This window comes from Myotis nattereri (assembly GCF_964212035.1).
Source record: "Myotis nattereri genome assembly, chromosome: X".
Lineage (NCBI taxonomy): Eukaryota > Metazoa > Chordata > Mammalia > Chiroptera > Vespertilionidae > Myotis > Myotis nattereri.
In genome coordinates, this window is record NC_138078.1 from 96,582,932 (window position 1) to 96,610,546 (window position 27,615).

Here is a 27,615-nt window from a genome sequence, read left to right on the forward strand (position 1 = left end):
GCATTTATTAAGAAAAATTATCTGAGCAATTCATTGTTTATTAACAAGCTCCACTTGGGATTACTTATTTTTATTATCTTTTATTTTTCCTTATAATATTAATGACTTGAATGCAATTTTTGTTACTATGAGCTACTATTCAAAAGGGCTTTTTTGAAATAATTTCAAACTTACATAAACATTAGAAGAATAGTATAAAAAATTTTATATACCCTTTACACAGATGGAACCATTGTTAACATTTACCTTGCCTTTATCATTCTCTCTCTCTCTCTCTCTCTCTCTCTCTCTCTCTCTCTCTGTCTCTCTCTCTCTCTCTGTCTGTCTCTCTCTGTCTGTCTCTCTCTCTCTCTCTCTCTCTCTCTCTCTCCTCTCATCTGAACCATTTTAGAGTAAGTGGCAGCCATTATACATACCTCTTTACCTTTAAACACATCATTAATCTTTCAGTATGTATTTCCTAAGAACAAGAACACTCTAGTACATAATTACAATACAGTTATCAAAATCAGAAAATTTAAAATTAATACAATACTGTTTTCTAACCTATAGCCAATATTCAAATGTTGCCAATTGCTGCAATTTTGAAAGGGCTCCTTCTAATTGGTATTAAAATCAAAGTTATGACATCTTTGCATCACCCTAAATATTTTGGGAGCATTAGAATGAATATATTAAGTGATTGCTTTAAGAGTTGTATATGATATTTTCTTGCATTTCCATTTTTCAAAATTGTGAATTACATCAATCAAAAAGTATAAGTATTGTTTTCGCTTATAATAGTTTTATACTGGACCTGTATTTCTATATATTCTAAATTTCCTAGCTAATCCGTTAAGCTTAATTACTTAGAGACTGTTCAGACAATGTAACCTTTATTCATTGTTTCCTTAAATATATGTTTATTTTGGAAAACCTCAGATTATTAACAATAGGACATGCCTGAATGAACCATAAGTTTATAGAATGTTTTTCAAAATAATTAGTAATATGGGAACTGTAAAATAAGACCCTAACAAAATACCATTTTGTGTCACTAGACTGACAAATAATAAGAAATTTGATGATACCAAAATTTGGAGAGGATGTGGATCAATGGGAAATCTTACCCACTGTTGATGAAACTATAAAAAGTTCTTTAATTTAAAATAGTTTAGAATTATCCTGCCAAGGGAAATATTTGCATATTCTACAATTCTGGATTTCCCTCCTAAGTATAATACATTAGAAAACTCTTGCTTGTGTACACAGGGAGATATGTACAAAAAGTTCATCGTGTCATTCTTTATAGTAGCAAAAACTGGAAATAATCCAGATTCTGTCAACATGATAATGGTTAAATAAAATTGAAGTATGCCAAAATCCAGGAGCATTATTCAGCAATGACTATGAGGAAAAAAAACTGCTATATGCAACTGCATGAATAAATTTTGGGACCATAATGTTAAAGGAAAAAAGTAGCCCTAGAATACTGTATATGATATGATTCCATCCATTAGAGTTTAAAAACAAAGAAATCCAAACGGTATTTTGTTTGGACAAAAACACATAAGTGATTAAATATCCTTTTTTTTAAAATTAAGTTGATGATAAAACATAAAATTTAAGGTATGTTGAACCTTTGGTGGAGAGATAAGTGGATGTGACAGTGTAGCAGTAGGTAAAGAAAGCTTTTGGTAATGGCCTTGTTCTTAAGTTTAGTATTGGGCTCAAAAGTATTCAGTCTATTTTTTCCTATGCAATTTGTACACATGTATATTATTTTATGTGCATTAACTATAATATTAAAGTGATATATTTGTTTTTCAGAGGTCTGCCTGAACCTTCGAGATCCTCCAACTAATATAAATATCATTCCAGAAGGGCAGGTGAAACCAGAATGGGGATTGCCAAAGTTAAATCATCGCTTTATCACAAGGTAAAATAATTTCTTATAAACTATCCTATATAGCCCTGACCAGTTTGGCTCAGTGGCTAGAGCGTCGACCTGTGGACTGAAGAGTCCCAGGTTCGATTCTGGTCAAGGGCATGTACCTTGGTTGCGGGCACATCCCCAGTAGGGAGTGTGCAGGAGGCAGCTGATTGATGTTTCTCTCTCATGGATGTTTCTAACTCTCTATCCCTCTCCCTTCCTCTCCATAAAAAATCAATAAAATATATTTAAAAATAAAAATAAAAAAATAAAATATCCTATATAATAAAAGGCTAATATGCAAATAGACCAAACAGTGGAACAACCGAACAACCAGTTGCTGTGATGTGCACTGACCACCGGGGGGGCGTGTGCAGAACATGGCGGGCATTGGCCGCAATGGGATGGTGGAGTTGGTGAACGGGGGTGACCAGACCAAGGCGGGGCGCCACTTGCTGTCATTGGGGCAAGCCTCTGGTGGTTACTACAAACTCTTTGCTCCCATGCGCCACAGTCCTGCCCAGCACTCACACCTGTCACCGGTGCCAGCCACACCCGCACCCACTGCCAGGGCCGGCCCTGCTTGCACCCACAGCTGGCACTGGAGCCAGCACTCGCATCCACTTCTAGTGCCCGGCGCCAGTCCTGATCACTTGGCGCCATCGGCAGGTGCCAGCAGCAGCTACCAGCCCTGATCACCCCTGAGGGCTTCTCCACCTCCCCCCTGCTCCTGAGAGACGATCAGGGCAGCAGCCGCCGCTCACACCTGCTGATGGTGCCAGCCCCGCTTGCACCCACTACTGGCGCCCATCCCAATCACCCTGTACTCTCAGCAGGTGCAAGCGGGGCCAGCGCCATCAGCGCATGGGAGCGGAGGCAGCCAGATCTGAGCTGCTGGCAGACAGGGGACTAGGGGCCGCAGCAGGAGGGGACGGGCAGGGGTATGGAGAATGGGCCAAGACCGGCCCCTGTGCCTACTGCAGTCTTGCGGTCCACAGTTCCTTTCAAGGTGCACAAATTTGTGCACGGGGGCCCCTAGTCTTAAATAATTTTCAATGTTAGTCACCGAAATAAAATATTATAATTTGCTCAAAATCTACCCGAAATTTTGCTATATTAATTATGTAAATGTACATTTTCACAATCTTAGTTCTAAAATACTTTTTTACTGTTTAAAGATACAATATTTACTTAACTATTTGTTTTTTTAGATCAGAACTGGATCATATGCCAGAAAAGCAAATCTGTGATGTTGTTGGCGTTTTAGTTTTTGTAGGAAGGGTCCAGCGGTTAAAAAAGAGAGGTAAGCTTTTGAAATTGAAAGTAATAAAAGGATTTCAGTGACTAGTTCTGTGTTTATATGTGCATAATCAGTTACCTTCATTTATTCTAATATTATATCTATATAGAAAACGGTGAAGATTTTTGGTCATATCGCTGGATTCACATTGCTGACGGGACTTCAGATCAACCATTCATTGTGGAACTGTTTTCTACATCTCAGCCAGAAATCTTTGAAAATATTTGCCCAAGTACTCAGTTCCAATATCTTTATCTTTTTATTTTTTCAAGTGGGGGCATTAACTTTAAAAATGTTAAACTTAATTATAGAGGGTCATAATACTGAGTTAGCAAATTCAAGCTATCTGATAGCATGTTTAATTTTTTCTATATTAATATTATATTTGGTATTACATGTTAACTACCTTCTGGTTTTTTATTCAGAATTAATTTGGGATTGAACTAGTTTTTCAGAAAATAGGTGCTCTTATTCTCACTGTTAGCATTTCAGACATAAAAGCATAAGATTCGGTGAAACTAAAACATAGGTAGTCAGTTTCCTTTGTCTATACTTGGAAAGACAATGAAGACTTTCCTAATGTTGAGTTAATTGGTAGGAGATTGGCAGGCTGTGTAATTAAATTTGACAATGATAAGTATGATTCCATTTGAGTATTAAATTAGTATTAGGTTGGTGGTATTATAACAGTTGGTTAATATTTTACTTACTTTGTCATTGACCTTTTCCCCTTGCATTCATTTAGATATATAGGTGTTTTTTCCTCACTAATTTTATTTATTTGAAAACATTTTAGAAGCACCCTATTATATATTTTATATAACAAGTTAGTTTTTATATCTATTATAAGAAAAAAGTATGCATAATACTTTTTAACAACTTAAGTGAATTTTTCCTTCTTTGATTTTGTAGTATCAAGCTATTTTAGATATGATGTGCTATTTTACTATTTTCTAAATGATTGATTATATGAATTAAATACCGATTGTTAAATAATTGTTAACATTAGGGAAACTCTCAGTCTTGGCCACATGCAATTTTTTTTTTAAATCAGCAACATTCCCAGCTGGCGTGGCTCATTGGTTGAGCGTCGACCTGTGAACCTGGAGGTCGAGGTCATGGTTTGATTCCCGCTCAGGGCACGTACCCAGGTTGAGGGCATGATCCCCAGTGTGGCGCATGCAGGAAGCAGCTGATAGATGATTCTCTCTCATTGATCTTTCTACCTCTCTCTCCCTCTCCCTTTCTCTCTGAAATCATTTAAAAATAAGTTTAAAATAATAAAAATAAAATCAGCAACATGGTAGAAATTGTAGATCAGAAGACTTGGAGACCTAGTACAGGACTGTTCTGCTACCCCTTTATTCTCTATTGCAAAACAGTATTATACACTATGCAGATATTATCTCATTAGATTCCACCCTCCATTTGTGAGATTATTTTTTTAAGTATAACTTACTATAACCAGACCTTACCCCAACTACTGGGGGAGAGGGCAGAAAGACAGCTTTAGCGAAAACCAAAGCCTGGTCTTCCAAGATGAGCGGGGCTATATAACTTCTCCAGAGGCATAAATGATTGGTAGCAGTGACCTCTGATGACGGTTCTATTACCTCATGTTAGATGAGTTTTATTGCCAGGTTTCTCTTCGTAGTCACTTTAAGCAACAGACTGACCCAAGTTTTACATCATGCTTTTTCACAGAAATGTTGCCAAGCATGCATGTTCTATTTCTTGTGAGAATATATATATAAAGGTTTGTATGGACTTTGGTGAGATTTTCTCTAATATGGTAATTGACAACAGTTACAATTTATCTTCATCTTTTGACCAAAAATGAAAGGGAAAAAAATCACTTAATGAATGGTGAGTATTAGGGGGGTTTTAGGCCTATGAAGGGGAAGATGACTAAGGGTCTTCTGTAGTAATACCCAAATTAGTTGGCAGCAGGGCATCTTTTTTTAATTTTTAAGAAAGTGAAGAACTAAGGGAAACTAATATTGAATGTTTACTATGTATCAAATGCGCATAGATGTCATCTCATTTTGTACTCCCAGTTACCTTTTAAAGAGTTGGCGTTTTTTACAAATTTATAGGTAAGGAAACAAAGGCCCAGTGGGTTAAGTCATCTCCTGGATGTCAAACAGCTATTAAGTGTTAGATATGAATGTCTGATTATTTTTTAATCTATACCCGAGGACATTTTTTCCATTTATTTTTCAAAGAGAGGGTAAGGGTGGGAGTGAAAAAAACACACAAAATATCAACGTGAGAGAGATGGCCAGGGTGAACATGCAGCCGAGGTACATGCCCTCGGCCAGGAATCAAATCCACGACCCTTGGATCCACAGGCCGATGCTGTAACCACTGAGAAAAACAGGCCATGTCTGATTTTTAACAGCCACGAAATTAGAATAAGATATTTTGTCAATGCTACTCTATCAACATCTTTAACCATGAATGCTCACATATTTGTACAGTTTTTTGAAGTAAAAGAAACACAATACATATTAAGACAACTATTCTTAGTCATTTGAACAGATTTCCTTTATTTTTATTGCTATAAAATAAAGATCTAGTAAAAATAAGATGAAGAAAATGAAGTTATATATCATGCTCTAGGAAAATATTTATTCTCAAGTGAGAACTTACTGTTATTGTGAGATTAGAAGTATTTACATTTTTTTATTTCCTGGTTTGCAAGACTATAACTGTTTTGCCATGTAAGGAGTTAAAATTTTTAGAACCTGTTGGATTAATGAAATTTTCCCAAATAAACTGATAGATATTTAAAAATAATTGAGAGCTCTTGAAAGTAATTCAAGTCTGAAGACATCATCTTATTTTCAGTTATTCTTTTCAGCCTATCAAGTTTGTTAGCAAGGTGAACAAAAATAATAGGCAACAAGCCTTGTCATTGAGGCTTAAAGTCTACTTAAGGTCAACATATGTAAAATATTTTTCCTAAGCAAATTGAAATTAATACTCTATAGCCCTATCTGGTGGAAGGAGTACTTTAGGGATCAATGTTAAATTGAGTTAATCAGTGAAAACGTCTTGGAGAAACTAAGCCTTTTTTCTCTTTAGGAAACAATTGTTCACATTTTGTTGTGTGCCCCATTAGAAAGACTCTTGCACTCTTCAACTGTGCAAGTAGTGACTTCAGTTAGGTGCAGCTGTTGTATATTCTAAAGGAAAAGTAAGTGTTAAGTCCGCTATCTAAAGGAAAAGGTAAGTGTTAATCCTTGTTGCTCCAAGTGTGGTCAAGGGATTGGCAGCACTAGTATCACCTAGGAACTCATTAGAAATGGAGAATCTCATACCCTACCCTAAAACTACTGGATCTGAATTTGCATTTTAATAGTTGTCCTAGATGATTTCTCTCTTTATTAACTTTTGAGAAGCACTGTGTTAAATCCTGATCTTGGTATGTCCTCTTTGAAATGCAGAAGTTCTTTCATAAGTGTTTTCATTTTCTACAGTGACATATTTCATGTGTACACAGTTGAAAGTTGTCAGAAATAACAATCAAGTACCTAAACTGCTTTACCTCACCACTACAAATGAGAGTCAAATATTTATTATCGGTGAGCAATGTCTTTGTTTATGCTGTACTGGAAATGTAATATATTTTCTCTTCATTAAATTAACTTTTACATGACAACATTCAACCACAAGATAGTTCTATTTTCATCTTCTTTATCTCTATAAGAACGTTTTAAAAGAATACTTAGCCTATGAAATATATTTCTTCTAGATTATTCATGATTGAAGCAATGATTTTGTGACTCACTGGAGAATTGTGTTTATATCCTTTGGCTAACTTTAATTCCTATTTGCTATAAGGTAGATAATCATAAATTATTTGATAGATTGAAAACTGTTAGGCCCTCCATCACAATACGGATTCAATTTAGCAATATTTTAAAATACTGAGTAAAACAAAAATGTGCATCAAATTTTGGCCTCAGGATCTCACAATTTACTTATATAGCAAGAAGAATCACACTACTTGTCTATAAGTACATTATTTTTCTCTGTTCCTTTTGATAATGGGGTCAAAACAATAAAGATAAAAGGTTCCAGATTAGTGAGGGAGTACTGTGGAATGGTGTGTTTACTAGAATGCTACCATATTGGTGATTAGGAAATTTGTCAAGAGTTCTAGGAAGTGTGTAACGCACATCTTTGTCAACACCTCATTTTATAAATACTAATAACATCAGATGTAGATAGCACTTTTAAGTGTGCTTTAAGAAAATGAATTTAAACATTGTGCTTTACTGCCTGGACAGTATGGCTCAATGGTTGTACATCAACTCATGAATCAGGAGGTCACCGTTAGATTCCTGGTCTGGGCACATGCCTGTGTTGCAGATTCAGTCTCTAGTAGGGAGCGTGCAGGAGGCAGCTAATCGATGATTCTCTCTCATCATTGATGTTTCTATCTCTACCTCTCCTTTCCTCTCTCTGAAATCAGTGTCACCCAAATTAAATTTAATTTTAAAAAATGTTGAGCTATACTTATAGGCAATTTAGTTCATACGTGATGTGATATACTCAAGATAATACATGATTTAAAAATCAGTTTTAAAGAAAATGCCAACCATTTGGATAGTTAAAAAAAATCCCAGCTATTAGTTTCTTTTTCATATGGCTTTTTAGTATCCTGTAGACAGCTACAGTTTAGTCCATTAAAACTCTAGTATGCATATCGAGTACAATTATCCTCTGTATCGAGAATCAGTGAACATGACTTGTTTTCTTGGTGATATAAGAAACTGTTTTAATATTAAACTGTACTTATACAAAAAAGTCCATTCAGTTTATCACAGTAAGTTGGTTTACACTCCCCCCTTATTTTTCTCTTTACCCTTCTTGCAAATAGGTCATAGAGGCCAGCCATATGCCAGTGATACCAAAGTAAAAAGTTTTATTCAGTGGATGAAAACAAAGACTGATTCTGGGGAAATGAAGAATACTGTTATTGGTGGATATTACCCCTATCCCCCAGTGCCAGAGACATTTTCGAAGTATAGGACTTCTGTAAAAGGTACTAATAAAATTGATACTTTTTAAATGATATTTTTATATGCTACATGTATGGTGTATGAAATATCAGTTAGTCTTCTTTATTCTTTTATTATATGGGGGTGAGCCAAAATGTATCAACACTTCCTGATAATAGTGCTGTCTTTCTGAAGATCTAAAGATATCATGTGTCCTAAAGTTAATATTTTCATTTTATTTGCCTGGAAGAAAAGAAGGAACATAGACGATGACTAAATAGGGATAATATCTCAATTTAATGTCATTGAGATGTACTCTGACCGTAGTAGATTTCAACTCCTATGGCATTACTTAGAGAAACTAAGATATCAAAGGGAACACTGGGCAATTTGATATCAAGATATTGAAAACTGCATTATGCTACTCTTATGAAATAGTATAGTATTTAGATGATGATAGGTCAGTATTTCAAAATTTCTCTTTTTTTCCCCCAAACCATGCAATTATCCCACAGTTTTAAAAAACGATATACTTAAGTGTTAAACTTTTCAATTGTCATATCTAATTGTATTAAAAGTAATTAACATTAGGCCTCTCTATCAGTACTCATTTTGCATCTCATTGATTTGGGTGTCATTTTTATTTAAAGGTAGCACTCGATTGTGTTATATCCAATATACAGGGGTGTACAAAAGTAGTTACATTTGTGAGTATGCAAAACAGTTTATTCTTATTATTTATTAATTATTGTATTATTTTCCATATGAACAACTGTAAACCTACTTTTGCCCCACCCTGTATTGGCATCCTTTTGCACTTTATAATGCCATCAATTTGTAGTATATATTTAGAAATATTAAAATGTGTGTGTCTATGCAGTGGCTAGGCAACACTTTTTAGTCTGAAATATAATCTATAAATTACATTCAATATACAAAATTTCTGTTTCAAATTAAAATTCCAGACTAGAAGACTGTATCATGATTTAACTGATTAATATATTTTGCCTATTTTACAAAAATTACATAAGAGGATGCCAACTATAAACACAAAGCCTCACAAATTTAAATTATGTGGCAAGTTTATAATTTCAAGTTGTATTTAGATTGCAAATCTGGTTTTTATTTTTATCATTTCAGTTCTTTAAAACTTTCAATTTCCTTGGAATTACTCTTTTGCAGTTCAGTCGCTCCTGACAGCTATAAGTGAAGTGAGGAAGGAGATTGAAAACTTGCAGTATAGGGAACAAAAACGCATTGCAATTCAGGGAATAATTACTACTATAAAGTATATGCCCCGTAGCAGTGCAACTGGAAGTTCCTCAGCATCAGAAACAGTTCGGGTATGGCACCAGAGAATTAATAGTATATTGCTGAAAACGCTGTGATCATAATTACAGTTGTACCTTGTTCATTTTATTCAGAACTCACATGCATTGATTCTTTTTTTATTATTCTTCTTAATGGTGTAAAACCAAGAGGGGGGAAAGATCATTGTTGCTTTTTGTTTCTTTTTTCTGTCATTTACTTATTTTGGAGCAGGCTGGGCAGAAGGTCATAGCCTCTGATATTTCCCAAGGCCCTCAAAATTTGGTATCTTGATTTTGCTTTCTACACAATTTAAGCCTATCTTGATTGTTGTTATTTAAATTCCCAAGTGGTATATATTATTACAGGCATCCTTGGAAATATTGTGAGTTCAGTTCCAGATCACTGCAATAAAGCACATATTGCAGTTAAACAAGTCACATGAATTTTTGTTTTCTCGGTGCATATAAAAGTTATTTTTACACTACTGTAGTCTATTAAGTGTGCAATAGCATTATAATTAAAAAACAGCTTACATAACCTTAATTTAAGAAATACTTTATTGCTGAAAAGATTAACCATCATCTGAACCTACTGGAAAAATGGTGCCAATAGATTTGCTCCACACTGGGTTGCCTCAAACATTTAATGTGTAAAAAACACAATATCTGCAAAGCACAATAAAATGAAATATGTCTGTATATTATTTTCTTACGTTTTGTCAAGACCAGAACATTAGGAACACTTCCACTGGAAGTTCTACCTCTGGATCTGGCATGGCAGTCTTAGCCAGGTTGTATAAGACACCAGTTCTGAAATCTAGGCATAATCGAGACAAAAAAAGTTAATTTTTCCTATGAGTTTATTTTTTTAATTATTTCTAGGATTGCTATTCTTTTTTTAAGTTTTATTGGAACACAACTGCAGTTATTTGTTTAAATATTTGTTTATGGATCCTTTTTAAAATTTAAATATATTTTATGGATTTCAGAGACAAAGGGAGAGGGAGAGAGAGAGATAGAAACATCAATGATGAGAGAGAATCATTGATCAGCTTCCTCCTGCACACACCCTACTGGGCATGTACCCTTAACCAGAAGGGAACCTGGGACCCTTCAGTCCACAGGCCGACACTCTTTCCACTGTGCCAAATTGACTAGGATTACTGTTCTTACAGAAATACACATCTAATCCAACTTTTCAGCTATAGTAATATAAGAGGGACTTTTGTTTATTTTTCTTTTAAAAATATTTTAATAGAAGATGGATTAGGATAAATCATCTTTATAAAAGCACTATTATTATTTCAACATGTTGTCACAACTCTTAAGATTATGAAAAATGAGTAAACTAAAATTGTAGACTTTTAAGATAAATAATTTCAATGAATTAGTTTTAAATGTTTTCTCTAAATTTTTGGTTTCAGAATGTTAACCAACCCTCAACATCCCAAACAGCAATAAAAGAAAGTCAAAGTCAGGAACTAGATGGTAAACAGAATCAAGATGATGGTTCTGTGAGTTGTCAAACTACATGTACAAGTTTGAGCCCTCCCAAGAAAAAAAGGATTCTGCAAGGGCCATTTGGCAAACTGTAAGTCATTTGTATTAAATACATACATAGAATATTAGGTTGTTTTGTTTTGTTGGTTTCTTTCTATCCTGTAAAATGCATAGTTGTACTAGAAGCTGTATTAGTTTTCTAGGGCTGATGAAGTACAAGATCAAGGTATTGGTAGGGTGAATTCCTCATAAGAGATGTGAGGTAGAATCTGTTCCATGACTCTCACCTAGCTTCTGGTGGTTTACTGGCAATATTTAGTATTTCTTAGCTTATAGACGAATCACCCCAATCTGTGCCTTGATCTTCTTCACCTGGCATTCTCCCTATTGTGTAAATTTGTGTCTAGATTTCCACTTTTTATCAGGACACCATCCACATTGGATTACGGATCCATTCTGGGGTACTGGTCTACTCCAATATTATATTATCTTAACCAACTGCATCTTCAATGACCCTATTTTGAAATGTCACATTCTCACTGTCCTTGAAAATGTAATCAGTTACATATTATTAGTCTGTCCTCTGGTCCCTTAAAATTTATGTCCTCACATGCAAAATACATTCAGCCCATCACAATATCCCCAAATGTCTTAACCCATACCAACGTTGACTCTAAGTCCAAAATCTCATCTAAATATCATCTAAATCATGTGTGGATGAGATGCCGGGTGATTCATCCTCAGACAAAATTATTTTCTATCTGTAACTTGTGAAACTACACATTATCTATCCAAAATACAATTGGTGGGACAGGCATTCCAAAAGGAAGAAATTGCAAGGAAGAAAAGGATCATGGGTCACAAGCAAGTCTGAAACCTAGCAGGATCAGTTCCACTTGATTTTAAGGCTCCAGAATTATCCTGTTTGGCATGATACTATGTCCTCTGGGCTCAACAGGTGACAGCCTGAGTGGGTAGCTGGCTCTGTACTCTGGAACTGAGGTGATGGCTCTACCTTCATAAAGAAAAGGCCTTACCCTCAGGGTTATTCTTCCCTTTTTAAAAAAGAATAACACACGATCTCAGCTGGATATATCTATCAGGTCATTTCCTGACTTTAGAATTCCAGTAACCCAACAGCCTTTCTTCATTTCCTCTCACCTATATCCCTTCAGTCTAAGCCAGCGGTTCTCAACCTGTGGGTCGCGACCCCTTTGGCGGTCGAACGACCCTTTCACAGGGGTCGCCTAAGACCATCCTGCATATCAGATATTTACATTATGATTCATAACAGTAGCAACATTACAGTTATGAAGTAGCAACGAAAATAGTTTTATGGTTGGGTCACAACATGAGGAACTGTATTTAAAGGGCCAGAAGGTTGAGAACCACTGGCTAAGCTAACAGCATGCCAGATGAGATAGTTGATTGGGCCCACAGGTCACAAGCCTAATGTGTTGGGCAAATGGTTCGCCAACAATACCCTTGGTGTTCTATCCAGAGCAAACTTTCTCATTTTTTGAAATTGAGTAGGCTGAGAATTTTCCAAGTATTGAAGTGTGCTTCCTTTTTTCTTAACAATTCTCTTTACAAATGTCTCTACCTTCTCATATTTTACTATAAGCAGCAAGGAAAAACCAAGCTGTGCCTTCAACACTTTGTAAGTTCAGCTCAATATGCAAGTTCATTGCATACAAGTTTCACTTTCCATCCAACAAAACACAATTCTGCCAAGTCCTCTGCTATTTTATAACAAGGATCACCTTTCATCCAGCTTCAAATTAGACATTATTTCTTTCTGAGACCTCACCAGAAGCACCATTTACATTCATATTTCTAGCAACATTCTGTTCATGACAATATGTGTTTTCCCTAAGAAACAGAAGCTTTGTCTACAGCTTTGTTCTTTTCTTTCTGAGTCTTCAAGAGATTCTCCTTCAAAATCCATATTTCTAGCAATGTTCTCTTCAAAGCAGTCGAAGCTTATTCTGTTACTGAATCTCAAAACTCTTTCAGCCTCCACTTAATACCTAATTCCAAAGCCACTTCCACATTTTTAATTATTTGTTACAGCAGCACCCTACTTCCTGGTACTGAAATCTGTATCAGTTTTCTAGGGCTGCTATGACAAAGTACCACAAGTTGTATGGCTTAAACAACAGAAAATTATTGTCCCGCAGTTCTTTAAGCTACAACTTTAAAATTAAGGTGTCAGCAGGGTTGGTTCCTTTTGAGGGTTGTAAGGAAGAATCTGCCCCATGCCTCTCCTCTAGCATCTGGTGATTTGCTGACAATCTTTGACATTCATGGGCTTGTAGAAACATCACCCCAATCTGTATCTGTGTTCAAATATCCCTTTTTTATAAAAACATCTGTCATAGTAGTGGCCCACGCTACTCCAGTATGACTTCATCTTAACTAATTACATCTTCAGTGACCCTGTCTCCAAATAATTTCACATCTGCCTTGCTCAGCATGGACTGATTGAAAATTAATTTAAAATGGGAAGTAACCCAAAAATAAACATTTTAATTTATGTATGCATTATATTTTAACTTAAAATACTATAAATGTATTTAATTAATTTATTTTTTTTAAATATATTTTATTGATTTTTTACAGAGAGGAAGGGAGAGAGATAGAGAGTCAGAAGCATCGATGCGAGAGAAACATCGATCAGCCGCCTCCTGCACATCCCCCACTGGGGATGTGCCCGCAACCCAGGTACATGCCCTTGACCGGAATCGAACCTGGGACCTTCCAGTCTGTAGGCCGACGCTCTATCCACTGAGCCAAATCGGTTTCGGCGATAAATGTATTTAATTTAAAACAATTTGTTCATCAGTTGTTTAAGCATGGATCTTTTTTTTTTTTTTTTTTTTTTTTATTGCTTAAAGTATTACAAAGGGTATTACATATGTGTCCATTTTATCACCCCGCCCTAGACAGTCCCCTAGCCTCCCCTATCCCCCAGTGTCTTATGTCCATTGGTTATGCTTATATGCATGCATACAAGTCCTTTAGTTGATCTCTTACCCCCCTACCTCCTGCCCCCCAACCCTCCCCTGCCTTCCTGCTGCAGTTTGACAATCTGTTTGAGGCTGCTCTGCCTCTGTATCTATTATTGTTCAAAAGTTTATAATGGTCTCTATTATCCATGAATGAGTGAGATCATGTGGTATTTTTCCTTCATTGACTGGCTTATTTCACTTAGCATAATGCTCTCCAGTTCCATCCATGACGTTGCAAATGGTAAGAGTTCCTTCCTTTTTACAGCAGCATAGTATTCCATCGTGTAGATGTACCACAGTTTTCTAATCCATTCATCTACTGATGGGCACTTAGGCTGTTTAGCATGGATCTTTTATACATAAACTTCTCCATTATGAATTGTATATAATTAACAGTTTTGGTTTCTTTGCAGTAGCAACAAAACTGAGAAACTAATAAAGAAGGTGAAGTACAGAATCATTTAGATTTTTTTTTTTTAATTGACACTAATCTTTTGTAATAGCTATGTCCAATCAGACTCAGTTTGGGGTTATATACTGAGCTTGTATCTGGCTATGTGAGCTAGAAAATTAAATCATTGATTTTTGGGTTCTTCCTTTCTAATATATGCATATTTGCTATACATTTTTCTCCATGCACTGATTTAGCCACCTCCTACTTCATTATCAGTTAGTTCAAACATTTTTTTGGTTTTCAGTGTGACTCTCTTCAGACTCATATCATTTCATTTCCAATCACTTGAGAATCTCTAGTTGCATTTTTAAAATTTAATTCAGCTTATCTTCACTCTGGAAAGAGAAAATATTCTGAACTATTTTAATTATTTGAAATGTGTTGAAAGGCTGTTCTTAAATTGTACATGTGGTCAATTTTGGTAAATGCTTTTTCATATGCACTCAAAAAATGTGAATTCCATCATCCTTGAGTGCGGTGTTCTATACATGTCAGTTAGGTCTAAGTATTCTAATTGTGTTGTTAATATTTATTGTTGACAGTGTTACAGATGCCCCCCTTTTTACTTCTCATTGCCCTGCTCCACCAGTGCCAGGAGCCGGCCCATCCTTGCTGTTTCAAGGGACCTGGCATATATGGCATACTGTTCTTAATACGTTTGCTCACCTTCTTGGCACTATGTGTTTTAACCAAGGCCACCTCTCTGAGAAAGGTTGTTTCCCCAGGTAGGGATTATCCCCTGAAGTTAGATGCTGGGGTCCAACCCCAGCAGGTCCAGGGGTCCCCAAAGGTGTGGACGGAGTCGGCGAAGAAGGAATGACACGGAGACAGCGTTCAGTTGATCAGCAGCCTAGCCAGGATCTCCAGCCAAGTTCTGGTCAGGATCTCCAGCCAAGTTCTGGTTAGGATCTCCAGCCAGGTTCTGTGTCCATGTTCTCTTGCTAGGTTCTCCAGCCAGGTTCTCTAGGTTCTCCAGCCAGGTTCAGTCACCAGGTTCTAGTCAGGTTCTCTTGCCATGTTCTATCCAGGTTCTGTAGCCAGGTTCTGTCTCTAGGTTCTTCAGCCAGGTTCTCTCACTAGGTTCTGTCTCTAGGTTCTGTGGCCAGTTTCTGTCCAGGATCTTTTGCCATGTTCTCTAGGTTCTGTCTCCAGTTTCTGTCCAGGATCTTTTGCCATGTTCTCTCCAGCGAAGTTCTTCTGTCTCTAGGTTCTGTGTAGGTTCTGTGTCTAGGTTCTGTGTCTAGGTTCTGTGTGCTGTTGTCTTGTTACATCTGTATTTATACCAGTTGATTCCAATCCTATCAATCTCTATTCCAAAGGTTAGGGCATTTCTTATCTCCATTCCAGGGAGTAAAGATTATGTAGCTTAAGCATGATTGTTTGTAGTTAAAGTGATTAATTACCCGCCTGGCACTTAGTTAAGGGGTTTTGTTCCCTCCCTAACTTCAGGGGAAAATCCCTACCTGGGGAAACAACCTTTCTCAGAGAGGTGGCCTTGGTTAAAACCCATAGTGCCAAGAAGGTGAGCAAACATATTAAGAACAGTACGCCATATATGCCAGGTCCCTTGAAACAGCAAGGATGGACCGGCTCCCGGCACACCAGGATCCCACCACCACCACCCCTGCCTTCACCACCCTATTGTCTATGTCTATGGGTAATACATATCTATATATATATAAAAGCCTAAGCTACCGTTATGACTAAACAACCAGAACAATCGGTCAACTGGTCGCTATGGTGTGCACTGACCACCATGGGGCAGACACTCAATGCAGGAGCTTCCCCCTGGTGGTCAGTGTGTTCCCACAGCCAACCTCCCGCAGCCCCTCCCTCCACATGGCCCCCATTGACCCCTGGTGCTAAATCTTTCGTAGACAACCTGCTTCTCGGTCTGGGTTTCATATGTAGCAGAGCAGATCCCTCGATGCGATCTATTGAAAGTCAGCCCTCAACACAAGGGTTCATTTGATTTCTTGTTCATTTATTTTGATTTTTAGATTTAATTGTTCATAGATATGTAGTTATTGCCACTTTATTGTTTATATTTCTTGTTTCTTCTTCTTCCTCTACCTCTTACTCCTCCTTTTTTCAAAGAACATGCTTCAACATTTCATATAATGCTGATTTGATGGTAATGAACTCCTTTAGCTCTTTCTTTTCTGTGAAGCTCTTTATCTGACCTTCACTTCTCAATGACAGCTTTGCTGGGTAAAGTAATCTTCATTGTAGGTCCTTGCTTTTCATCGCTTTGAGTATTTCTTGCTACTCCCTTCTGCCCTGCAAAGTTTATGTTGATAAATCAGCTGACAGACATATGGGCTCGCCCTTGTAGATAACTAACTGCTTTTCTCTTGCTGCTTTTAAGATTCTCTCTTTGTCTTTAACCTTTGTCATTTTAATTATGATGTGTCTTGGTGTGGGCCTCTTTAAGTTCATCTTGCTTAGGATTCTCAGGTCATCTACAAATGGTTTAGCACCAGGGGCCCCTGGTTTAGCACCACGGGCCAATGGGCTTCCTATACTTGTATGTCTATTTCTTTCACCAGGTGGGGGAATTTTTCTGTCATTATTTCTTCAAATATGTTTTCAATTTCTTGCTCTTTCTCTTCTCCTTCCAGCACCCCCATGATACAAATGTTGGTATGTTTGAAGTTGTCCCAGAGGCTCCTTACACTATCTTCATATTTTTTATTCTTTGTTAAAATATGTTTTTATTGATTTCAGAGAGGAAGGGAGAGGGAGAGAGAGATACAAACATCAATGATGAGAGAGAACGACTGATAGGCTGCCTCCTGCACCCCCCAACTTGGGATTGAGCAGGCAACCCTGGCATGTACCTGCAATCCTGCCATGTGCCCTTGACCAGAATTGAACCCAGGACCCTTCAGTCTGCATGCTGACACTCTATCGCTGAGCCAAACCAGCTAGGGCCATATTTTTCATTATTCTTTTTTTGTGCTCTTCTGATTGGGCGTTTTTTGCTTCCTCATATTCAAATTGTTGATTTGATTCTGGGCTTCCTCTACTCTACTGTTGATCCCTTATAAATTATTCTTTATTTCAGTTAGTGTATCCTTTATTTGTGACTGGTCCTTTTTTGTGTCTATGATGTTCTCACTAATTTCCTTGAAATTCTCACTAAGTTCCTTGAGCATCCTCAAAACCATTGTTTTGAACTCTGTATCTAGTAGTTTGCTTGTTTCTGTTTCATTTATTTATTTTTCTGGAGCTTACTTCTGTTCTTTCATTTGTGTCATGTTTCTTTGTCTCTGCATTTTGGCTGCTTCCCTGTGTTTGTTACTATGCATTAGGTAGAGCTGCTATGTCTCCTAGAATTGGTAGAGTGGCTTTGTATAGTAGGTGTCCTGTAGGGCCCAGTGGCTCAGCCTCCCCAGTCACCTGAACTGGGAACTCTAAGTGTGTTCCTGTGTGGGCTGTGTGCACAGTCTTGTTGTTGTTGAGCCTTGATTGCTGTGGGCATCACTTGGAATAATTGATCCCCCCAGGCCAGTTGGCTATGAGGACCAGCTGCTGCCTACAGTGGAAGAGCTGCTATACAAGATACCCTTATGGAGCAGAACTTGCTTTAGTGGGGCTTTGGTGCTCACTGAGTCTGCCCCTTGGGTGTGTCACTCATGGATGTGATAGAGTTGTAATCTGGTGTGGTCTGAAGCTGTCCACTGGGTGCACTCACTGGAGCCTTCTGAGGTGTGAAAAGTCAGCCACTGCCTATGCCCTGCCTGGGGCTACCCAGCACAATCTAAAGAGCAATCTACAGATGGCTGCTGCTTGTGTTTGGCTAGGAGGTTCCCAGGAAAGGCCAGGCTGTGAACCTTGTTAAGCTGCTGCTAATGCTGGGCCTGGGGCCTCTTATTGAGAGGAATGGGGCATGTGACACCAGCTTCTGCTTGTTTGAGAGATTTTAGGAAAGTTTGAAGCCTGGGCCAGAACAGGCCATTCATATGGAAAGTACACTGCAAACAGCTTGGTTGGAGCTGCAAACTGCATGGGGCAGGATCTCAGGGAATCACCAGAGTGCAGTGAAGAGTGTTGACCAGGTTGATGGAGACTCATATATGATGCCTGCCAGTCAGCTCTGTGGAGGTGAGGTCCCAGCACTTTTGTCTGGGAGAAAACTGCCCCAGAGTTCTTTCCCTAATGCCAGGCAATATAGTTCCTCCTTGTATGGCCCTGGATCCTTTCAAGTTGATGCTCTATCACTGGAGCTCAGAGGGAGTGAGTCCAAGTAAGTCCTTGCATGGGTCCTTTAAGAGGAACTGCCTTGAACTCCAGTAACCTCTGTGTCACTGAGCCACAATCCCACTGGTTTTAACAGCCCAAGTTACAGGGACTTTTCTTCTCAACATTGGAACCCTGGGCTGGGGGCCTGGTATGGGACTGGAACCCCTTGCTCTACATGGGAGTCCTCCTCAGCCACAATATCCCTCCCAATTAAAAACACGCCACACATAGGTGTCAGACCAGCCCCTTCTGTGCCTTCATCCCTTCTACCAGTCTCAATGTGCTTTCTTCTTTAATTTTCTAATTGTAGTACTTCCATTCATCCAGATTCCAGGTGGATCTGAATGGTGGTTGTTCTGTATTTTAGTTGTAATTTTGATGTGGTTGTAGGAGGATGTAAGTACCTACATTTACCTACGCTGCCATCTTGGTTCTCTCTCTGATTACATCTTTTATAGCCTCTGCTTTTTCCATCAGCTAATTGAGCAGGTAACACTGTTAACATCTTCTGACATGACTGATGATTTATTTCTCCTTTTAGTTCTGTCCATTTTTTGGTACAAATATGACTGAATACATATAGATTTAGGATTGTGATGCCTTTCTGATGATTGACCCCTTTGTAACTATGACATTTTTTTCATCTTTCACAATGTTTTCTACCTTAAAGTCTACTTGGTGTAGTACTAAATTACTTATACCAATTTTCTTTTGTTTAAGCCTTATACAGTATGTATATTCTATCCACATTACTTTGGACCTTTCTATGCCCTCACTTTTTTCGTTTTTATTTCTCACCCAAGGGTATGTTTATTGATATTTTTGAGGGAGGGAGGGAGGGAAGGAGGAAGGGAAGGAGAGAGAGAGAGAGAGAGAGAGAGAGAGAGAGAGAGAGAGAAACATCTATGTGAGAGAAACATCAATCATTTGCCTCCCATATGCACTCCAACCGGGCATTGAACCTGCAATATAGACAAGTGCCCTGACCAGGAATTGAACCCACAACCTTTTGGTATATGGGATAGCGCTCCAACCAACTTACCCACCCAGCCAGGGCAAGGTTGTCAGTTTTAAGCAGCATATAGTTGTTTGTTTGTTTTTAACTAATGTGAGAATCTTAGTCTTTACTTAGAGTATATATTCTTCTCACTTTTACTGGAATTAATGATATATTTGTCTATCAATCTTCATACTGTTTGCTTAATAAAAAAGTTTTAATTATTCAATTTCCCCCTTTTTTGATAGTTGTATATTCTTTAGTGGTTACTCTATAAATTATAACCTGAACACTTAACTTATTATTATAGTTAAATACAGCCCTAGCCAGTTTGGCTCAGAAGATTGAGTGTCGGCCTGTGGACTAAAGGGTCTCGGGTTTGATTCCAGTCAAGTGCATGTACCTCGTTGCAGGCTTCTGGTCCTGGTCAGGGGCATGTGAGAGGCAACCAATCAATCTGTCTCTCTAACATAGTGTTTCTCTCTGTCTCTCCCTCTCCCTTCCACTCTCTCTAAAAGTCAATGGAAAAATACCCTCCTGTGAGGATTAAAAAAAAATTATTTTACTATTTTCCTGATAATGCTAGAACACTTCCAACTCCATTTATCCCCATTTTTATTATTTTTGTCTTACATTTTAATTGCACATATACTTAAAATTCCACAATATATTATTAGCATTGTCTTTCTTGTACGGTCAGCATTGATTTATATTTGTGCACATCTTCTTTTTTAGGTTCTCTTCATTCCTACCTGTCTTTCCAGACTTCATTTTGTTATTTTCTTTCTGACTGAAAATTTCCTCTCAGCACTTCTTTCAATGTAGCTTGTTGATCATATATTTCATTTTTCTTTGTCTAAAAACATCCCTACCTCTCAATTTCTACATTTTAAATGTCAGACATGCTATTATATGGCATGTAACAAAGACATGTATTTCAATGGTATTTTCATGCCAAAAAACCCCAACCAATTTGACAGCTAAGCGAATTGAAAATAAAAAGTAAGCACATCCTTGAGAAACTCTTGTCCATATGCACTGTATTCATGAAAATATTACATTACTAGAGGCCCGGTACACAGATTCATACACCAGTGGGGTCCCTCTGTGTGGCCTGCGGAGATTGGGCCGAAACCAGCAGTCCAACACTACCTGCCGTTCCTGCCTGCTGCTCCTGTTCATCCTGGCCCCGCTGCGCCTGCCACCACCACTGCTCGGTAGGCTCGCTGTGGTCTCTGGGCTGTGGTGGCCAGCTGTGAGCCCTGTATCTGGCTCCCGTTGGTCAGCTGAGTGGCACTCCTGCTGTGGGAGCACACTGACCACCAGGGGACAGATTCTGCATTGACCACCTGCCCCCTGGTGGTCAGTGCACGTTATAGCTCCTGGTTGACCGGTCAAATGGTCGACCCGTCGAACGGTCACTTAGGCTTTTATACATATAAACTAGGGGCACAGTGTACAAATTTGTGCACCTTGAAAAGAACTGTGGGCCACAAGGCTGCAGTGGGCACAGGGGCGGGTCTTGGCCCATCCTCCATGACCCTGCCCAACCCCTCCTGCCATGGCCCCTGGTCCCCTGTCTGGTGCTCCCGCTCACCTGCTCCACCATCCTGCCATGGCCAATGGCCACCATGTTCTGTGTGCACGCGCCCTAGTGGTCAGCACACATCATAGCGACCAGTTGTTTGGTTGTTCCGCCATTCAGTCTATTTGCATATTAGGGTTTTTTATATATAGACTAGAGGCCTGGTGCACAAAAATTTGTGCACTCGGGGGGAAGAGGGGGCCCCTCAGCCTGGCCTGTGCCCTCTCACAGTCTGGGACCCCTCGGAAGATAACACCCTGCTGGCTTAGGCCTGCTCTCGGGTGGCAGAGGGCAGGCCCAATCCCTAGGTGCAGCCCCTGGTTGGGCTCAGAGCAGGGTCGATTGGGGTGTTGGAGCGCCGCCCCCTGTCATGCACAGAGCAGGGTGGATCGGGAGGTTGTGATGCCACCCCCAGTCACGCTCAGCGTAGGGCCGATTGGGGGGTTGGGGCACCGCCCCCTGTCACACTCAAGGTAGGGTTGATGGGGTGGTTGTGGCGCCACCCCCTATCACACACAGAGCAGGGCCAATCCCGGGGTTGGGGCGCTGCCCCCTGTCACACACAGAGCAGGGCCCATCAGGGGGGTTGGGGCTCCTTACCCTGTCACGCACGGAGCAGGGTTGATGAGGGGGTTGGGGAGCTCCCCACTGTCACGCACAGAGCAGGGCCCATCAGCTAGCTGAGGAGCTCCCCCCTGTCACTCAGAGAGTAGGGCCGATAGGGGAGTTGGGGCGCCGCCCTCTGTCACACACAGAGCAGGGCAGATCAGGGGGTTGGGATGCCGCCACTGTCACACTCAGGGCAGGGCCGATGGAGAGGTTATGGCTCTACCCCCTCACACACAGAGCAGGGCCCGTGGGGGTGGGGGTTATGGCGCCGCCCTCTATCACCCACAGAGCAGGGCGGATCAGGGGGTTGGGGCGTCGCCACTCTCACACTCAGGGCAGGGCCGATGGAGAGGTTATGGCTCTACCCATCACACACAGAGCAGGGCCCGTGGGGGGGGGGTGTTGGGGCACCACCCTCTATCACCCACAGAGCAGGGCCAATCAGGGGGTTGGGGCACCACACCCTGTCACACACAGAGCCACAGGGCGAACAGAGGTTGGGGAGCTCCCCCGTATCAGGCACAGAGCAGGGCTGATCAGGAGGTTGGGGTGCCTTCCCATGTCACAAACAGAGCGGGGCAGATAGGGAGGTTGTGGCCCCGCCGCCTGTCACACACAGAGCTGCAGGGCGATCAGGGGGTTTGGGCGCTGCCACCTGTCACACTGATCCCGGTGCTGGGAGGCATATTACCCTTTTACTATATAAGGTAGAGGCCTGGTACACATCTGGGGGCCGGCTGGTTTGCCCTGAAGGGTGTCCTGGATCAGGGTGGGGGTCCCCACTGGGGTGCCTGGCCAGCCTGGGTGAGGGGATGATGGCTGTTTGCAGCTGGTCACACACCCTTCAGGGTGGGGGTCCCCACTGGGGTGCCTGGCCAGCCTGGGTGAGGGGCTGAGGGCTGTTTGCAGCTGGTCATACACCCTTCAGGGTGGGGGGTCCCAACTGGGGTGCCTGGCCAGTCTGGGTGAGGGGCTGAGGGCTGTTTTTAGGCTGGCGGGTGAGGGATGCTCCCAACCACTCCTTTTTTACTGTTTTTTTTTTTTTTTTTTTTTTTTTATTCTGGTCCGGCTTTAGCTCTGAGGCTCCAGCTCTTAGGCCTCCACTGCTGAAAGTAGGTATCTGGTTTGTTTCGGTTCGAAACAATCTATAACTCCAGCTCTGACTCCAGCTCTGAGATATATTTGTTAAAATGTTTCAAACTGCAGGCTCAGAGGCCGGCAATGCAGGCGGGGAACGTTGGTTTCCTCTGTCACTGAAGCAAGCAAGCCTCATGTTAGTTTCAAGCTGCCTGGCTGCCGGCCGCCATCTTGGCTGACAGTTAATTTGCATATCGCCCTGATTAGCCAATGGGAAGGGTAGCGCTCGTACGCCAATTACCATGTTTCTCTTTTATTAGATAGGATTCTTAACAGCTATTTATAGGAACCCATCCATTATCCATCAATAGTGAAATGGATAAATCGTGGTATATTCATATAAGAGAGCACTACAACGCAATGAAAATGAATAAACTTGCCCTGGCCAGTGTGGCTCAGTTGGATGTCATCCCATGTATTGAAAGGTCATCAGTTCTGTTCCCAGTCAGAGCACATGCTCAGGTTGTGGATTTGATACCTAATCAGAATTTGTGCAGGAGGCAAATAAATGATAGATGTTTCTCTTTCACATCGATGTTTCTCTCTTTCTCTTACTTTCTCTCTCAAAAAGCAATAAAAACATTCAAAAAATGAATGAACTTCAGCTACGTGCAGCAATGTGAATTAATATTAAAATAAAATATTGAAAAAAATAATTTTGTGGAAAAGAGGCAATATTAACAAAATAAGAGCCCTGACCAGTGTGGTTCAGTCATTAGAGGGTTGGCCAACCATGGAAGAGTCATGGGTTAGATTTCCATCAAGGTCACGTATCTGGATTGTGGGTTTGCTTCCCCACCCTGGTTGGGGCCAGTGCAAGAGGCAACCAATTGATGTTTCTTTCTCTCCCCGGCCCTCTCTTTTGAGACTGTATCTGTTTTGTCCATCTTTCCCTCTGTTTCTTGAACATATTAATCATTGTATTGTAAATCCTGGCCTACTGCCCAGCCTACAGGGCTCAGTGGTTGAGCGTCGACCTGTGAACCAGGAGGTCATGGTTCAGTTCCCAGTCAAGGCACATGCCCGGGTTGTGGGCTTGATCCCCAGTGTGGGGTGTGCAGGAGGTGGCCAATCAGTGGTTTTCTCTCATCATGGATGTTTCTATCTCTCTCTCCCTGTACCTTCCTCTCTGAATCAATAGACATATATTTTTTAAAAAATAATAATAAATCCTGGCCTGCTAACTCCAATGTCTGGGTCACCTATTGGTCTTCTTCTGATGGTACAATAATAGTAAATATGACCATTTAAGAGCTTGTATAAACCAACATTTTATTCCAAACTAGAGGCCCAGTGCATGAAAATTTGTGCACTCGAGGATGGGGGGTGTCCCTCAGCTGGGCCTGCGCCCTCTCACAGTCCAGGACCCCTCAGGGGATGTCTGACTGATGGCTTAGGCCCTCTCCCTGGGGGATCCGGCCTAAGCTGGCAGTCAGACATCCCTCTGGCAGGCCTAAGCTGTTAGTTGGACATCCTTAGTGCTGCCACAGAGGCGGGAGAGGCTCCAGCCACCACTGCTGTGCTGGCCAGCCATGAGCCGGCTTCTGGCTGAGAGGTGCTTCTCCTGTGGAAGCGCACTGACCACCAGGGGGCAGTGCCTGCATTAAGTGTCTGCTCCCTGGTGGTCAGTGTACATCATAGCAACTGGTCATTCCTGGTTGTTCTGCTGTTAGGGTCAATTTGCATATTACCCTTTTATTATATAGGATGATAGTAAATCATGGTACTCTCTCTTTTTTATTATATTTTTATTGATTTCAAAGAGGAAGGGAGAGGGAGAGAGAGATAGAAACATCAATGATGAGAGAGGTTCATTGATTGGCTGTCTCCCGCACGCCCCACACTGGAGACCAAGCCCTCAACACAGGCAGGTGCCCTTGACCAGGAATCAAACCTAGGACCCTTCAGTCTGCAGGCCGACGCTTTATCCACTGAGCCAAGCTAGCCAGGGCATGGTACTCTCTTTTAGATAAAATGTGTAAAAATCCATCAACTTATTCAAAAAGTTAGCACTGAGAAATCAAGTATAATAAATGGGACATTAAAACTTCTTCATTTCATCCTACTGATAAGATTACTTCCATTACCTCATTTGATGCTCAACATCCCTGTGAGGGAGGCACAGGATAATTATCTCAATTTTGTAGATTAAGAATTTGAGATTCAGAAAGGATAAAATATGGTAATTAAGCATGTGTGTATGTATATTAAGTACTTTTAATTTCTTTGCATAAAAGATACTTTATAAGATTATAATAATGTTAATTATAATCCTGTTATATAAATTAGGGAGTGACACATAATAGAATCTATATGACTTTTATCTAAGGTCAATATGTTAGTGAAAAGAGCAAGATTAGAGTACAACTTATAGCCTTTGATATAATTTTTATAATATTTTGCCAGTATCCATCATATGTGTCTTTATCTTCTCTTCTTTTTGCCTTCTTATCTGTGCTCAGTTATCCTTCAATATTTCTTATCTTTTTATTTTTATCTCTCTTTCTTCAATTTCCTCAGTTGATACCCATAGACATTTTATACTTCATTCTGTCATTTAGCACCTTTAAGACATTTAAGTCTTACAAATAAATGACTACATATTCCAGGAAAAACCTCTTAAACCACTTTGTAAAATTCTGTACAATATCATTATACTGTTTCACATTGGGAACTATTACTTCCAATTTATTTCAGATGAATATATTATTTTTAATCACATGTATTAAAAAGTATATACATGCTGTTTAAGGATTTCAAAATATGTGTAATTTAACTATTTTTAGTTATTTACATTTCTCTCTGAATTGATGTTTTCAGTTTACTAATTTCTGGAAATACCATATTTCAAAAATTGAAAAATTAAAACTACAACTATAAAGTATGTTTTTATGTGCTAGAGTTTTATAGTTAAACTAGTAGCTCAGTGCACAAAATTCGTGCACATTAAGAGGGATTTAATTGCCCTAACCAGTTTGGCTCAGTGGATAGACCATCGGCCTGCGGAATCAAGGGTCATGGGTTTGATTCCGGTCAAGGGCATGTACCTTGGTTGGAGTCACATCCCCAGTGGGGAGTGTGCAGGAGGCAGCTGATCAATGTTTCTCTCTCATCGATGTTTCTAACTCTCTATCCCTTTCCCTTCCTCTCTGTAAAAAATCAATAAAGTATATATTTTTTAAAAAGGGAATTAATTAGCAGAGATATTTTAATATTGCTATTGTACCTTTCTCTATAATAGAAGTGTGAGAGGTGAAAGGAAATTAGTAAAATGTATATGAAAATAATATATAAATTTATTAATAAATAAACAGTAACAAAAAGATATAACAACAGAGGCATGATATAAAAACGACAAAAACATGATATACAAACAACAGTGATGCAAACAATGACTCGATAGTGATTAAACTTATTCTAATATCTCCCTGTACACCACATTAAGAGTGAAAACACTTTCAGAGTGCTTGAGTAATTTCCCTTGTGATGAAGTATTTAGAACTTTAACTGTAACATCACATGCTCTTCAAAGTCGAGAGAAAGCAACATATAACTGACCATGTGCAAAAACAAGTTCAGGTAGGAATATGCCTACTTTGTCTAGAGTTTGTCCTTGTGATTTATTTATTTTTATTTTTTAATATATTTTATTGATTTTTTTACAGAGAGGAAGGGAGAGGGATAGAGAGTTAGAAACATCCATGAGAGAGAAACATTGATCAGCTGCCTCCTGCTCACTCCCTACTGGGGATGTGCCCGCAACCAAGGTACATGCCCTTGACCAGAATCGAACCTGGGACCCTTGAGTCCGCAGGCTGATGCTCTATTCACTGAGCCAAACCGGTTAGGGCTGTCCTTGTGATTTATTAACTGTCATCACAAATGCTGGCTTCACGGTAAACTGTTGTCCAATCAATTTAAAAGGGAGGCCATTGTCAGATGGGGACAAATTAATTCTTGGAACCAGAACAGCCTCTCCCTCTGAAGATCCTATTAATACTTCAGCTTTGATAATGTTAGGTCGTAATCTTTTGATAATAAATCTGGTACCATTACAAAGACCACATTTACTGTTGAGATTTCTCAATAGCATGATGATTGCACCCACTTTCAATTTTAATTTATGACACAGCATTCCCGAAGGAATAATACTATTAAGAAATTCGATGGGAAAATTTTGCTTTTCAGCATCATCTGTGGAATCAATGGAATCATCACTCAAATATGTGTGAAAATCTCCATCGAGGATATCCAAATTTTCTTCATTTAATTTTTGAACATGCTCATTTTTTGGACAAAGAATTGCACGTTTAGATATATTTTTAATATTATCTATAGCAGTGGTTCTCAACCTTGGCTGCACATTAGAATCACCAGGGAATCTTTTTAAAATCCTGATTCCTGGGCCTCATCCTCCAGAAGCTGTTTCTTTGTTATGGGGTGGGGCCACAACATTAGTAACAAAGAAACAGAATTAAAACTTTATTGTGGGGAACCGCTACAGTGTTTTGGACAGGTTCAAGCCTTGGACTGATGAGAGGGCACA

General features: G+C 39.7%; 1 protein-coding gene across 1 annotated transcript in view; it reads left to right on the plus strand.

The window, feature by feature from the left end:
- The window catches only part of LOC308536248 (RPA-related protein RADX-like), a 56,283-nt gene that overhangs the window by 4,901 nt on the left and 23,767 nt on the right, over positions 1 to 27,615 (plus strand). The window contains exons 4-10 of the mRNA XM_081115347.1: positions 1,810 to 1,918; positions 3,124 to 3,215; positions 3,322 to 3,444; positions 6,695 to 6,799; positions 8,101 to 8,265; positions 9,404 to 9,564; positions 10,956 to 11,122. Of these exons, the coding sequence (XP_080971473.1) occupies positions 1,810 to 1,918; positions 3,124 to 3,215; positions 3,322 to 3,444; positions 6,695 to 6,799; positions 8,101 to 8,265; positions 9,404 to 9,564; positions 10,956 to 11,122 (922 nt within the window). The remainder of the gene's footprint in view (positions 1 to 1,809; positions 1,919 to 3,123; positions 3,216 to 3,321; positions 3,445 to 6,694; positions 6,800 to 8,100; positions 8,266 to 9,403; positions 9,565 to 10,955; positions 11,123 to 27,615) is intronic.